The 16,256-nt window shown below is 40.4% G+C and overlaps 1 protein-coding gene across 1 annotated transcript in view; it reads right to left on the minus strand.

Moving 5' to 3' along the window:
* Positions 1-16,256, minus strand: part of PDE11A (phosphodiesterase 11A) — an 815,296-nt gene that overhangs the window by 29,021 nt on the left and 770,019 nt on the right. The window contains exon 19 of the mRNA XM_029605882.1: positions 15,296-15,379. Coding sequence (XP_029461742.1) covers positions 15,296-15,379 — 84 coding nt within the window. The remainder of the gene's footprint in view (positions 1-15,295; positions 15,380-16,256) is intronic.

A 16,256-nucleotide genomic window follows, 5' to 3' on the forward strand; every position in this document is an offset into this window, starting at 1 on the left:
CACACGCAACTGGGGGCTTCGACTATAAATACAACCCAGGACTGACAGAAACTTCTCTGACCTGGTATTATTACAGCGCTGAGTAGTAAAGGGCTGCATTTCATATACAAATTACAGCATTTCAAATGAGAACTTTGTCATTAATACCGTACTGTACTGTAAAGATATTAACATACAATGAATGCAGTGACATCAGAATTATTAAAATAATTTGATTTACTCTAGAATACTATCACGAGGAGTCAGCATCAGTGACCGTCCAACTAGAAACAAGTCAGATGTCTGCATTCCTGGTTGTGATTCAAGGCTTCTTATTGTTGCATTAGTCTGTTTTACAGCAAGAGATGATTTCATTTCAGACATATAAACTGTTTATATTATGCAGTACATGGTCCAGGCTGGGTCAGGTTTTAGCTTGCGACCCATGAATCCCCTTCTTGCACTGCTTCAGTTGTCACAAGACAGTTCAGCTCTATAAAGCCCATTATAACTATTCCTGTTACAGACATAAAATAAAAAGAAGCTGGGTTACAACTGCTATGGAATACATAGGCAATGGAATATCTAACCCAAACAATAAAAGAAATATGTTGCAATGTTAAATGAAATTTGGAAGACTGTTACATAAAGGAGTATAATAAGGCAACGTGACTGTACAATCACAACCTTAACATACTGTTTGCCCACTATTTAATTTTACATTGAGTGTGCAGCTGTAAAATGGACTCACTTCTCACAAAACAATTTTTTACAAAATGTTTTTAGTAACTATAGGATCTTCAGAGCTAATGCACTTACTCATTTGTATCCACAAACATTATGGAACATCAGTGCAACAATAGTCAAATAGGTCCAACAATGTATTCAAATGTGCAATGGAATTCAAAATCAACTGCATCAAACACCACCCAACATAGTACTGTGTTTCTAGAACAGTCACTTATCTCTGCATCACGGATTCCTAATACGTGCAGCGGGACTGAAAACCTCTTTTCCACATTGGAACACCGCATGCAACAAGGACGTTCTTCGCAACTTTAAGCACCATCTTGCACATCGCTGCACATATTGGGAATATTTGGTTTAGTTTAATTTGAATTTCATTGCACATTTGAATGAAACCCGTTTGGAGAATTAAAACTTTACAGATCAACACTGTGTTTGTATATTCTGAGCTGCGTGGGAAGGAACATTTCACAAGCAATAAGCAATAATTTGTGAGTCGTAAACTTGTCCGCTATATACATGTTTTTAATACATTCACAAAATATACTTAAAAAGAATGAATATGTAAATAGACTTTGTGATTCACAAAAAAACATTTAAAAGCATGAACATCTGAATACATTGTTGGAGCTATGATAATGTCGTTGCACTGATGTTCCATAATGTTTGTGGATACAAATGAATAAGTGCATTAGCTATGATGGTCCTATAGTTACTAAAATATTTGTGTAAAATATTTTTGTGTGAGAAGTGAGTCGATTTTACAGCTGCACACGCAACATAAAATTAAATAGTGGACAAGTGGTATGTTAAGGTAATGAAATTTGGAAACCATTTCAGGAATGGAATAGGAAAAGAAATGTTTCTGGCCCGGTCAATTGAGCATGGCTCTTCAGGATCAAGGTTTTCTGAATGAATATAACAGGTCAGGTTTCCAGGACATCCACAATGAATATGTATGAGATATATTTGCATACAATGGAGACAGTGCATGCAAATATACCTTATATATATATATATATATATATATATTCACTGTGGATATCCTGAAAACCAGACCTGTTTGTGGCACTTCAGGACTGGAGTTGCTCACTCCTGGAATGAGTGTGTTCTTTTAAATTTCAAATGTATTATTTAATATGAATTCTCCTTCCAGCATGCTGTTGGGGAGGATGGGTGCAGGCATTAATGTCTTATTTTGATGTATTGTTTAATTGTTTTGCTCAAATGTTTCACCATCATTTTACTAACTGAACTTCTTTCAAAATTAAAATAAAGAAAAGAAACTCTGCTTGCATAGTGTGTTCTGCTGGCATTATAAATGAAGAGGACATCATCCTACTGAGTATGCCAAAATATTTCCAGATGCTGAATGGTAAAGAGTTTTGTGCATATTAGTGTGAGCACAATGCTATCCGCGTTTTCTCAGTCGCAGAACCTGACACCTCTTCTTTATAAGCCAGGCCTCTGGAATGCAAAGCCTTTTCATAATTAGTCTCCGAGAGGCCAGTTCATACTGTCATGGCTGGCGGGTATCTTTTGTGTGTACTGTGGATGTTCGGCCAGAAAATGCTGAAGGGGCGAATTCTGATTTTTCCAGCGGGTATCACCCCCAACCACCGTGATTTATGCTGACTGTGGGAGGCTAAATCAGCTCCTTAACCAGTTCAGTGGTGCAGTTTACTCCTCCTCTGATTCTGACTGCATGCTTTTTAGCAGCCTCTCTCTAAACAATGTGAAGCTTATTCAACAGAATTATTCAGTGGCAATCAATGCCTCATGCTTCTCACAGCAAACAGCTTATGAAAAGCTCTAAAATCTGTATCACTCTCACATCCACATCAAGCTTCTATTGGGAACTGTACAGGCTGCTAAGACTCTGCTATATTTAACATGTCTTGGGAGCTGAAGTGTTTCATCCATCATTGTTTTGAGTCCTTTTCTGATACAATACATTTTGTTATTCGTTTTTCCTGAAAACTGAATGGCTGCTGAACCATCCATTTATCTTCTTTCCGATTTGTCATACAGTTTCTGAGTTCTTTACCATGGCTATTTTTTATATCGTTTGTCAGATTCTCTGATGTGCAAGCTCTGTTTATTTTCTCCTTATCTGATACCAGGGTACTGCGCAAATTCTCTCTCTTCCATGGATCACTCTCTCGGTATTCATCTACTATCCAGCTTTGTTCCAGCACTGGAAAGCAGCTCTTGGAGCTGCACCTCATGTCTTCTGCAGCCATGGCCTCATATCACATGGCTCTACAGACACAGTGTTTCCTAGTTACAGCCAATTACAGATATTGGATATGTGTTCTGCTTTGCCATTTCTCTCGCCAACATATCACATAATTTATTTGCTTGTTATGCCATCCTTTACCTGTCTTCTAGTTAACACAGAAGAAATATATTATATACGGTATATATATTTTTTTTTTTGGAAAGGTGGAATCTTATCACATAACATCTTCTGAAGGGGATATCTTTTGCTAATCTATACTAGAATGTGGTTTATGTCTTAAAATCTATACTAGAATGTGGTTTATATCTTAAAATCTTCCAGTTGGAGAGTTCACTAGAAGTTCAGAGATATCCTGAAGTGTGGTCTGTCAGCAGAAGGAATCTTCTGACAAAGGAGGTTCAGGGGAAGTTCAAGGGGGTATATGTGAAATTTATTGAGTGACAGTGTGGTTCTACTCCAGAGGGAATGTACAAATCTGGGGAGTATAAAACCCACTTCCCACAAGACACTGGGGAAGTCTTAGAGAGTTTGAAAGAGTTCTTTTGCTAAAGAATTTTGAAGTGGAAAAATTTGAGTAGCTGTACTGGGAGTCAAGGAGGAACAGCATAGGGCTGTGGTCTGGCCTGGGTTTCCTGAAAATAGGTGGAAGACAGGGGAAACCTTCTACTGGGAAGACCGGAGGGAACCAGGATCTCCAATCCAGAAACAGAAAGTGGGGAGAGGTTGGTCATGGGAAGCTCCTTGAGGTGTGAGCATTTGAATATGTTTCTGGAGTGAAAAGACTTACATTGAATAAGAACTGCACCTTGTGGAAGTGACTGGAAGATTCTGGAGAACAGAGGTATTTTTTTTTTCTTGACTAGAATTGTTGGGGCTTTGTTCTGAATCTATTTTTGAACCTGCTGAACTTTACTGTTTTGGCTGCGGACTTTACTTTAATCTGGCTGAAACCTGGCTAAGTTTTCTAAATAAACTTAAAAACCAATTTTTTAAAATCATTTTCAAAATATATAATACAAAAAGAACCCTGCACAGAAAATAGAGTAGAGCGAACAGAAAAAACACACTAAGGGGTAGATTTTCAAAGGGCTGTGCGCGTAACTTACGCACGTAACCCTGAAAACCTGCCTCTGCGCACGCCGAGCCTATTTTGCATAGGCTTGGCGGCGCGCGCAAGCCCCGGGACGCGCGTATGTCCCGGGGCTTTGAAAAAGGGGTGCGAAGGGGCAGTCTGGGGCGGCGGTCCTGAGTCCTCTGGCACAGTGGCTGTGCCGGGGGATGGCGAGCCAGCAGCGGGCTGGCGCTCGCAAGATACGCCTGCCAGAGGCAGGCATAAATAATTGAAACAAGGTAGGGGGGATTTAGGTAGGGCTGGGGGGTGGGTTAGATAGGGGAAAGGAGGGGAAGGTGGGGGGAGCAGAAGAAAAGTTCCCTCCGAGGCCTCTCCAATTTCGGAGCAGCCTTGAAGGGAACGGGGAAAGCCATCGGGGCTCCCCTAGGGCTTGGCGCGCGCAAGGTGCACAAGTGTGCACCCCCTTGTGTGCGCCGACCCCGGATTTTATAACATGCTCGCGGCAGCATGCGCATATTATAAAATCGGGTGCACATTTGTGGGCGCCGGGTAGCATGCACAAATGTACCCTGCACACGCAGATTTTAAAATCTGCCCCTATATGTCTGGTAGTGGCCTACAGGGGAATGATCACACTCTCAATAGGTGTTAAGTAGAGTGCCACAGGGATTGGTGTTGGGACCGGCTCTGTTCAACATCTTCGTGAGTGACATTGTGGAAGGGATAGAAGGTAACGTTTGTCTATTTGCGGATGATACTAAGATCTGCAACAGAGTAGACACGCCAGAATGAGTAGAGAGAATGAGGCGGGATTTAAGGAAGCTGGAAGAGTGGTCGAAGATATGGCAGCTGAGATTCAGTGCCAAGAAGTGCAGAGTCCTGCTTCTGGGGTGTGGTAATCCAAAAGAGCTGTGTGCATTGGGGGGTGAAGGGCTGATGTTCATGGAGCAGGAGAGAGACCTTGGGGTGTCTAACAACCTGAAGTTAATGAAGCAATATGACACAACGATAGCCAAAGCCAGAAGAATGCTAGGCTGAATAGAGAGAGAAATATCTAGTAAGAAAAAGGAAGTGATAATCCCCTTTTACAGGTCCTTGGTGAGGTCTCACCTGGAGTATTGTGTTCAGTTCTGGAGACCGTATCTCAAAGGAGACAGAAACAGGATGGAGGTGGTTCAGAGAAGGGCGACCAAAATGGTGGGAGGTATCCACCGAATGACTTATGAGGAGAGGTTGAAGAATCTGAATATGTATACCCTGGAGGAGAGGAGGAGCAGAGGTGATATGATACATACAAACTGGCTCCTATCATGCTAAGCTCTCAACTTCAACCGCATACATCTTCCAGACCAATTAGAAGCGCATACAAAGGAACACTGCATGTCCCACAAATAAAATCAGCATTGAGCAAACGAGCACTATCTTCAGCAGGCCCCCACCAGTGGAACGCGCTCCCCCCAGATCTAAGACTAGAACCCAGTCATCAAGAGTTCAAAAAAAGACTGAAGACCTGGCTTTTCCAACAAGCCTTCCCAGACTCTCAATACCACTTAGACGGGAGGACTTCCTAAATATTAGGTATCCTCAAATTATGGACACCTCACCAAGTCCCACTATCAGGACTCTGCAACTGTTCAATCAATCTTTGAGTCCAAAAGTTCATCATATTCATATTTTTATTGTATTTATATTGTAGCTTTAACATGTCATTATTTCGACGTTAAATAGTTAAACTGTATATATTATATTATATTTACCTATTACTATGTTAAATTGTCACCCGGTTATATTGTTCAATCTGTTCTATGGTTCTATGTAAAGCCCCTCTCTCTGTTGGGCAGTTCATCGTTTTATGTAAACCGGAGTGATTTGTAATTCTCACAAGAACTTCGGTATATAAAAATTAAAAATAAATAAATATAAATAAAATGATACAGACCTTCAGATACTTGAAAGGTTATAATGATCCTTGGTCATCAACAAACCTTTTCCATTGGAAACAATTTAGTAGAACTAGGGGTCACGAATTGAAACTCCAGGGAGGAAGACTTAGAACCAATGTCAGGAAATATTTCTTCACTGAGAGGTGGTGGATGACTGGAATGTCCTTCTGGAGGAAGTGGTGAAGACTAAAAATATGAAGCATTTCAAAGGGGCATGGGATAAACACTGTGGATCCCTAAAGGCTAGAGGATGGGAATAAATAAAAAAGCTTGGGGGTAACCTGCATGGAGCGGCAGTTACTACCTTGGGAAGCTTGCTGGGCAGACTAGATGGACCATTTTGGTCTTTTTCTGCCGTCATTACTACGTTACTATATGTCTTCCAATCCTATGTGGACAGGCTGCTCTAGGGTAAGAATCTAAGCAAATGCAGGAGACATTAAGGAAACCGAGGAGCCCAAAGATCCCACTTCCATCTCAAATGCACCTTACCCTCCACCTCCTACTGCACCTGGCGCAATCATAGCCAGGATCCAGGGCAAGCATAAATCCCCTTTAGAAGAAACAGGAGATTGCAGCACAGCTCTTGTTCCTCCTGTCTCAACCCCAGCACTTGTAGGAAGCTTCCCTGAGCATCCCCAGATCTTTCGGTGCCTCACTAGTCTTATGAGGACTTGGAGATGGTGGAGGCATGCAGCACACAGGGCTGAGGGATGCCTCTCTCTCTCAGTTCTGGCACCGAGGGACTGGCCCTGTTACATCTCCCCGCACTCATCCCAGAGTCGCATACTGCGGAATGGTTGCCTGAACTGAAGAGTGTTCCCCAGCAGCAAACTCCTTCATCCTTCCTTTCCTCTTCACCATTAAGACAAGGGGAAAAATGTGCTGAAATAAAATGAAATAAGGAAAGTAATGGGCCTGATTTTCAAAAGCATTTACACGCTTAAGAATGGGTTTTACATCTGTAAATGTACTTTTCCCCCAAGTAAGTGGGCTTCTGAAAATTGCCACAAAATATCCCATTGAAGTGTCGATAAGATTTACCCATTAAGTGCCCTTTACGCGCGTAAATGGCTTTTGAAAATTACTACAATAGTATGTTACATTTAGATGCGTAACTCCTTTGAAAATTCACCTGAACACGTAGAGCCCTGTGGAAGCATCTCAACGCCTCCAGCGCCATCTTGCATTCCCAAAAAACTTTGTTCTGTTTGGAGCACTAACTTTTTGGGTGGACTGTGTGTTATTTCTAAAAGTCACTTCTGCCCAGCTTGGACTTGCAGGGGAACTCACCCCCAATTCCTTGGGACCTAGAGACTTAATTCCCCTACCCCGGCTGAGTGAATCCTGTGGTCCCTGGGGCTTAGAAGGTGACTCCCAACTGGGAGGGAAGGTTTACATACTGATCTGTTCAAGGCCTTGCTTTCTATGGAGAAAGACATACCCAACCGTATGGAAACTCTCCAGCCCGTGGAGAGTAATATCTGGAGACCGTTCATAACATACACTAAGCGAGTCCTCTATAGCACAGTATCAAATTTATATCCACATCCGCATGCACTGGCATCTGATTAAATGGGGATTTTTAATAATATTAATTTTAGATTGGGCTGTCAGGGTTTTTAGAGACAGGGCATTGGCTGGGCTTTTAAGTTAGCATCTTAAGGTATTTTTGTGGGGTATACTTCCCTTAAATTAAGCTTTTGAATGAAAATGTGTTTGTGGTATTTCATTGCTCGTTTGTGAAATGTGTAATTAGCATATTTGTTATGATTGTTTTTTATTTGTTAATTGGTATGCTAAATGTTGATTTTACATGTTCACCTTTGTACGCGGCTTTGGAGAACTCTTATTTTCAGTTGGGGAAGAAGTTAATAAGAAATTTTAAATAAATAAAGATCATGTGACAGGGCTCCTTGATCCCTGCTGTAACACTTCATTATTGAACTGCTTCATTAGTGCATCTTGGCCAGGCAAGTCTTGCACTAAGTACATTTGCATGCATTGGATTTCATCCAAACACCGTTGCAGGCAGCCGCCGTTCCATGAAAAGCTATGCTAACATCACCCTATGAATGTCATCATTTTGAGCAGAAAAATGAACTTGTCTCCTGCTCTGTCATCAGTTTTCCAGACCTCATCCACTGTGTGTGTCAGTCTCTGTATAAATGCTGAAGCTAAATTCCTTCATAAGACCTGTCAGCCCTGTTTTTCTAACAAAGCAGAGTAACACAAGCTTCAGTGCCAGGTCTGGACTAGGCTGTTAGGAAAGAATTCATCCAGATGCAGATGCTCCTACAGCTGTAAGAGGAATCCATCATAATCCTTCAATGAGTATGTCCCCAATGGGTGCACGAATGCTTGGAATGAATCATTTATTGGTGGAACGTGCACAGCCTTTGCTGTACTAGCTATGGGAGGATTCTGAGCCCAGATCTCTTCCTCTTCTTTTAGATTTTCTCTTTTAGTGCTGTGTTCTATAGTTCATTCATTTAGGGTATATACAGTACTTTGACTGCATTACTAAACTTTATTTTCTGCACTATTCTACAATAATTTAACATATTAGCCACATAAAAGCAAAGAATAAGCAGATGTAGGCTGTTTTTCAGTATTGTTTTCTGCATTACAAATTAATCACATTAGAGGAAGCCTTGTGAAAAGGGTAAACTGAATTCTGGCTTTAATTTCCAATGTATGTTTTTATATACAAATGGAAAAGATGAGGAGCAAACCCTTATTTAAACTAGATGTTAAGATCAATACCAGAAGGGATGAATGAACCCTAATCATTTTAATACCAAGAACATTTGTGACCTCTAGTCATTTTAATACCAAAACAATGGAGATGAAAATATTTTTCTATTCAGAAGCTAAATTATATCAATATATTCTGATTTTGCAGTACTTACAAAGTTGCTGGTTATTACCTCCAATCTTTTTAATTCAAACATTTTGAAAGAACTCAAGTATGTCTGACATTGTATTACAGAGAAATGACACCTCTTCCAGCATTGGGAAGCCATCTCCTTTCCCTTAAGAGCTGACTTTATCAAGGCAATACTCTCCTAGGACTCTTTTATTACATCTTTGGCAGGGAAACATGTGATAAAACACTCATGTCAGCAGCACCTGGAAGACAGAACTTGGTCAACAAACACATTAGATCAGAAGTTTGGATGCCTCTGGAATATAGTCATTATCAGTCTATTTACTGTCAACTCTGTTTCTGCACTGAGCTGTCTCTGATCAAGTTCAGTCTTGGAATCTGGAATAGTAAAGTTTATACCTTGCTTGTTGCAAATGACGTGAGCGTAAGCCCCTCTTGCCATGGCGCAATTGGCGTAACCTCATGGGCTGAGCCCTAAGCTTTGGCCCAACAGCGGGAGAGTGAATCTTAGCACGGGCCAGGCTATGACAGAGTCCAGATGGTTATAGCGGAAGCTGAAGGCTTGATGGAGGCAAGGCTGTGGCGGAAGACTTGGAGCAAAGCAAACCTGAAGACTGAAGCAGGCTGAAGACGTGGAATGGAACAGAGACTGAAGCAGGCTGAAGACTTAGAATGGAGCAGAGCAAGGTTTGAAGAATGGAGTGGAACAAGGCATGAAGAACGGAAGCAGGACAGCAGACTAGGAATGAGGTTTGGCGACAAACTGGAATGAGACTGGCAGGCTTGAAGACAAGAACAAGACGGCAGATGAGTCGCTGAAAGAGTGCGTGAGACAAGCTTGTGTAGGGCAGGAATGATGACCTCATCAGAGGGGGATTTCCCACAGCGGGCCCTTTAAATTGGATAGCATCAGAGCATGCGCATGCTAAGAAAGCCTGCAGTGTCCTGCCTCATTGGAATCGGCGGTAGCGGCCCACCACACGGGGAACACTGGCAGCATTTGGGGTGAGTGCAGCTGCTTGCAGGACCTCCGCGAGCGGCAAAATGTAACATTACTGCTGGTTTGTGGTGTTCAAACTATGCCCACTGGTGAGTGTGATCACAATACAGATAGATGCAAAGCACTGGTCTCCCAAGGTAATTCATGGAGAGATTCAGTAGCAAGAGTTAGACAAATCTGTGGCCCAGTGTTTGAGATTCTGTGGCATATTTTGCATAAACTTGCCTACATTTTTCATCGTTTACGTGTTTTTTCAGTGATACTTCTTTCCCTCTGCTTTCTTTTCCTTTTTCTTGCACTTCCTTGCTCGTTTCTGCTCTTTCTCGCCTATCTACCCCCTCCCAAGGATTTCTTTTTTTTTTCTGGCCTCTGCTCCTTTATTTACAGGTGTCTCTCTCCCATTTATTTATTTAAAATGTTTGTATAACACCTTCCCGACCAAGAAAAATGGACACCCAAAGCGATGTAGAAAAAAAATCACAAATTAGAAACCAATACAAATAAAACAAAACATCCAGTCTTGCCTCCTTTCTTCCTACCTACCCTTTTTTGTTTCTTCTCCTTTCTTTTCCATCTAATCTCCTTCACTTTGTCCTTTTTCTCTTTCTCTATACCTCCCTTCTAGTCTCTTTCTTTCTTCCTTCTTTCCTTCTTTCCTTCCATCCCTATCTTCCTTCTTGCCTCTTATTCATCCTTGCCTCCAATATCACTTCCCTCCCATTTGAATCCCAGCCACCAAATAATGTCTTATGTGAACGTGGTGGATGGGAGAAAGGAAAAGGTGAGACAATGCAGAGTCTGACAGTGAAGGCAAGAGGGAAAGTCAGGCCAACGATGGAGGTAGGAAGAGAGAGGTAGGAGGAAAGATTTGGGAGGGCTGGTGATAGAAGCAGAAGGAAAGCCAGGAGGACTGGCAGAAAGAAGAAATGGGAGGGGTGGCAATGGAGGCAAAAATGAGAATCTGTCAAGAGGGTCTGCAATGGACGTGGGAAGAGAATGGGCTGGGAGGGCTGGTACTGGCGGCAGGAGGAGCCTGATGGTGGAGGGAAGGAAGTGGTGAAAGTCAGGAAAGCCAGCAGGGGAGACTAGAAGATAGGGAACCGGATCAGCAACATCAGTGGATGCCACTGGAAGAGACTTTGCGCCAATAAACAAATTCTTTGGCCACTGTGGGAAACTGAAGTGCCTGAAAGTTGGGTACATTAGGGAGGAAATTTGAGACATGCTGGTATAAAATTAGTGCTAATCTTGCTACAAGTGGGTACTACTAACCGGCATCGCTCCGTGAAAGAGAAATTACACTTTTCAAAAGCTTCACAGATACTATTGCATGTTAAGAGTACTTACTTGGAATTTGACTGGCTGTGGTTTCATTTTCTAAAGGGTTTCTCTCATTCTCTGTTTGAGATATAAACCTTTCTGAACACAGGACCCAAAGTGACTGCATAAGGACTATGAATGATTGCAGTGATTTATATTAAAGGACTCTTGCATCTGTTGTTTTCTCTAAGAAATATTTCACTTAGCGCCAGATGTTTTTTTCCCCAAAGATACAACAAGGGAAAAGCCCTTTAGTACATCTGGCCCTCAGTGTAGAAATAAAGGTCATCAAAAACTTAGATTGTATGCCCTCTGGGGATAGGGAAATACCTACAGTACCGAAATGTAATCCAATTTGAAGCGCTGAAAAAAGTGCGAAAAGCAGAATATAAATCCAAATAAATAAAGAAATAAAAATAGATGGCATTAGTTTAATGTAGTCTGATATTTTTATTAGACGAACTTAACATATTTGTGAATAGCTTTCAAGGGCTATACCCCCCTTCATCAGGTCAATGCACAATGTGCAAGGCAGGAAGTCACCTGAATATAGAAGCAGATTACAGGCTGCATAACCATAACAGTACTGGCTTTCAAAGCTGTAAAATACACAGAAAAATATGTGAATATACCCAACACAGCTTTGTAAAACAACACTACCATGGTTTTGCAACTTGCCAAGTTGCTTGTAAATTCAGGGAACGTCCAGCCTTGCACATTCTACATCGACTTGACGAAGGGGACCTAACTCCTGAAATGTAGTCTCATAATATATTGAGTTAGTCAATAAAAGTTATCACTTACAACCTATTTGTTCCCCTTTAGTTTTACATATCCCTGTGGACTAACATAGCAACCACACTACTTTCTTTAGTAAAGAAGGCAAAATAATTAGTTGCAATGCCAAGAATGCCTCATTGCTTATGTTGTTTTATGTTTCGACAGACTTGTGGCTAATGAAGTATTGGTCTACAAAGTCAATAAGCTGGAGTCATTTTGAGGTTGCAAGCCAGATAAAGTTGTGGGGTATCAGGAATCAGGTTTCCAGCTGCAAACTTCACCATTTTAGAATTGTGCCAGCCGATGAGAAATGTATTCCAAGGCAGCATGAAGGAGTGCATCAAATTGAACAAGCTATTTATATCATGACTTCTTTTGTTTAACACTGTATTCAGTAGTACTGAAGGTTTTTAATCCTGTTTTATTTTTCTTTATTCTACTGCAAAGTCTCATAATAGGCTTAACTAATGACAGTACAGGCCATGCCACCCTCACTGTGTGTTTGAACCTTGGATTTATTCCTGAAAGCCTTGGATGTACTGTACCAAGGCCTGACTGGGTGCTGCATGGAAATAAAGTTGACTTTTCATTTAGAAGAGCAGCTCCCAGTGTGATAGTGTGACATCAGATTTTTTTGTTTACCCCTAAGGCTGGTGCTGTACCGATTTCAGGCTTTGATGGTATCTTTCTCTTTAGTTGAGCAGCAGGCTAATGGTTGAACCACAGGGAGCAAAGCCAGCAGCCAGCAAGAAAAGCAGACATGAATATATTCCCCCAAGATATCCTGCTCAGAACTAACTAACCAGAGCAGTGAGTGCTCAGATTCTGCCTTCTCCCAGGGTGCATGCTTCCATGTCTCCCTGCCCAACCTGCCTTTTTATATGAGTTAAATTAAAAATATCATCTCAAACCTCTGGCTAATATGACCTACTTTTGTCCTTCACCAAAAGTTTCAAAGTTGGAGACAAGAGTACTGGCAAATGTCTGTTTTCTAGTGCCAGGCTCCGTGACTTATTCTTCACAGGGCAGGGATAAGACGGACAGTTACTAGTTATATGTACTAAAGACTGCAAATCCATTAAGTTTTCCTTTTCTTAACTGCTTACAATCTATAGATTTCCAGTTGATGCTACAAAAAATGAATGACATTCCTGTGAAGTATTCCATTCACCAAGCCTGGGTAAGATGGATTCTTTCCTACTACGGCTTGTCTGAAGGCAGAATTAAACACGGAAAATGCAAACACTGTTATACTGCGGGTAAATAAATTAGCCACATTTATGAGACCTTGAATTTAGAAACTATGTGACTCATAGTGTACAGACATACCACCCTGTGAAACTATAGAGAGGGGCTAAATAAACTTGACCAAAATAAAACTGCTTTTAGGTATGAGACTCCTCAATTTCTCTTCTGTTTCTTTATACTGTAGCTATTTCCAGAACTGAATCTATACCCCTCACCACACGTACACTACAAATGCTGTTCAAAGTGTGGCCCCCGTTGCTATCACAGTACGCTGGCCAGGAATAAACATGACATTAAGCAAGATGTGACATTAAGAAATCTGACAGTCTGTCACTAAAAGTATGGGACAAAACAATTTGCTCCAGGAGCATTCACTCTGTTTAAAACTGTCCGTTGTTCTTTATTCTTTTGAATGTGTTTCTACATTTCCTGCTTTAGATACTTTGCCCTGAATGAAATGTGAATGCATGTTGAACCTGTGAAGAGCTAGACCACAGCATCTCTTTCTGAAAAGAAGGCAGAAATTCAGTTTTCCCATCAGGTTGACTTACTTTGGGACACATGCTTGTTTCTGAAAAGAGTGCACAAGTCAATTCTGGATCAAATAAAAAGAACTGAATTTGCAAAAAAATATAATATATAAAAGTTCCAGCAATATTAATTGTAGACTCTTCAGAGAAAAAAAATCAACAAATTGTTGCATGAAGCTCAGAGGCACTATTTTTTATTCTGCTCACATGTGTACTTCAATTTATGCTTTCTAATTAAGGGTCACTCTAGGGAGTCTCTCCGTATAGTAACTCCAGGTGTAGATAAGTTTTCTTACTGAGATTTTCATGCTTAGGAATAATAAGGAAAATAAATTTATATACTATCCCTGGTTTAAGTATGAAAATTGAGCAAAGTGTTTGCTTGAAAGATAAATTGCTTGATAACGTTGAGAAGTAAACCTCTCAGTATGATCTCATACTGTGTACAGAGATCCTATAAACATTGTAAAGCAAGCAAGGATATTAAAAATCCACTGCATTCTCTATCTACAGTGCAAAAAAATCCAAAATAAGAAGGCAAGTTGTAATATTTGGCTATTATCAGTTAAAATTGTCACTCTTGAATTATCATTCTCTAAGAAGCTGTTCTTCTATAATTTTCTTACACTCATAAGAACAACCAGGTTTCCGAAAACACATTATATGAAGCCTATCTTTATAGTGCTGGGATTTTCTTAGCTGATTATTATAATTTTTGCTTTCTTGCTCTTTCCAGGATTTTTATTTTCTTGTTCATTCCAATTCAAGCTTACTCCATGTACTTACAGCTTACGCATGATCTATTGACCACCACTAATAGGTCTCCCTACTTAGATGCCAGTAGCACTGTATCGCCAACTTATGGAATATTCATAGTTTATGTCATTGATGTTTACGTTTTCCATTTAGAAGTACAACCTTTAATTGACAGGTGGTGGGCATTACTGCTTGCTAGGTGTACTTGACTAAAAACATTGCACAAGTAACAGGTGGCTATAATTTACTTGACTGATGGAACATTCCAGACAGGAATCCAGAAGACACTTTTCACAGTGGAAAGGCATTATGACATTTCTCTTCACATCTTAAGCTAGGAAAAATATATTTCTGTTCATTACTCAATGGGAGTCTAAGTTCTTTTTATCTGGGAAGGCTTGTACAGTAAATCTAGAGGTATGTAAAGATATACATATTTATTTTATATAATGCAATCATAAAATACAATTGAAATTGTTTTGCATGAATTCCTAGAGAGCTCCAAAGATTACAGTGACTACAGTTGCCATGTCACCTTGCTCTTGCAATCACTGGAGCTATGGTACATTTTTCTGAAGGAAATATTCTCTCATCCTATCAGAAATATAATTTGTTAAAAGAAAACCAGCAAAGTGGTAAGAGAAAGGCCATACCTTTCCTCACCAAGAAATGTTTTAAGCTGTAAGATTTTGAGACTAAGTAATGCTGAAAGCCTAAATTTTAAAATGTTTCTTGATATAGCACATTTACAGTATTCTTATTCTGGGACACCAGAAAGTAAAGGTCACCTGATAAAGAGGCATGCAGATACTATCGATCCACTCCAGCTGCAGTCTAGGAAGTTCATCTTTCCGGTTTCGATCAAAAATGGCCTAGGATGAAAAGATCATGCTTTAGTATACCTGCTGGGGGACACTTTTCAGCTATTATAAAAGGTTATGAACAATAAACTTGACAAAATTATATTCCACTTTAATCATTTTTCTTTGACACTGTATCTTTTATCAAGAATAAGTTTTGCGATCTTGTATTATATGCACATTACAATAAAACTAATTTCATACCAAATAATAAATTTAAATATGCGTGAAGAATTAATTTATTTAGTTGCTAAACGTAACAAAAGAGATGTATTACATGAAGAGCTATTCCTGGTAAATATTAGCCAGCATTCAATATGATTAAGGTAAAGGCCAAACAAGTCGCAGACTTCTTCTCCCCACATTCTGTTGTGTATATATTAGTGATAAGGAGGATGTTTAAGAAATGCTGGGTTTAATGGAGTTTATATTCTGTGGTGCAATTTGTCTTGCTGCTAAAGTTGTATGTTGAAAAATGCATGCCTCAGTAGAACTAGAACGCGTGCATTCAGTTGTATTGGGCTGTTCCTTTGGGATCAGCTGCCTCAGGAAATCTGTTCCAGTCAGGGACTAAATGCTCTTCTGTAAGCAGGTTAAGCCGCATTATTTTGTGCAAGCTTTTGATTATTAAGTATTATTTCTGATTAATACTATTTTGGATGATACCTTAAAGGTGAATTTTAAAAGCCCTGGGTGCGCCAAAACTGGGAGACATGTGTACAAGTTGGGCCGGCATACCCCGAGTGGATTTTAAAAACTGTCCATATATGTGCCTATCTCCTGCTGCGCGCACAAGTAGAAAGTTTCTAAAAAGGGGTGGAGCATGGGCATGTCGGGGGCCTGGCCAAGAAATGTGCATGTAAATACGTATGCATCCTTGAACACACTA

Source organism: Rhinatrema bivittatum, chromosome 6 (assembly GCF_901001135.1).
Source record: "Rhinatrema bivittatum chromosome 6, aRhiBiv1.1, whole genome shotgun sequence".
In the NCBI taxonomy this organism is placed as follows: domain Eukaryota; kingdom Metazoa; phylum Chordata; class Amphibia; order Gymnophiona; family Rhinatrematidae; genus Rhinatrema; species Rhinatrema bivittatum.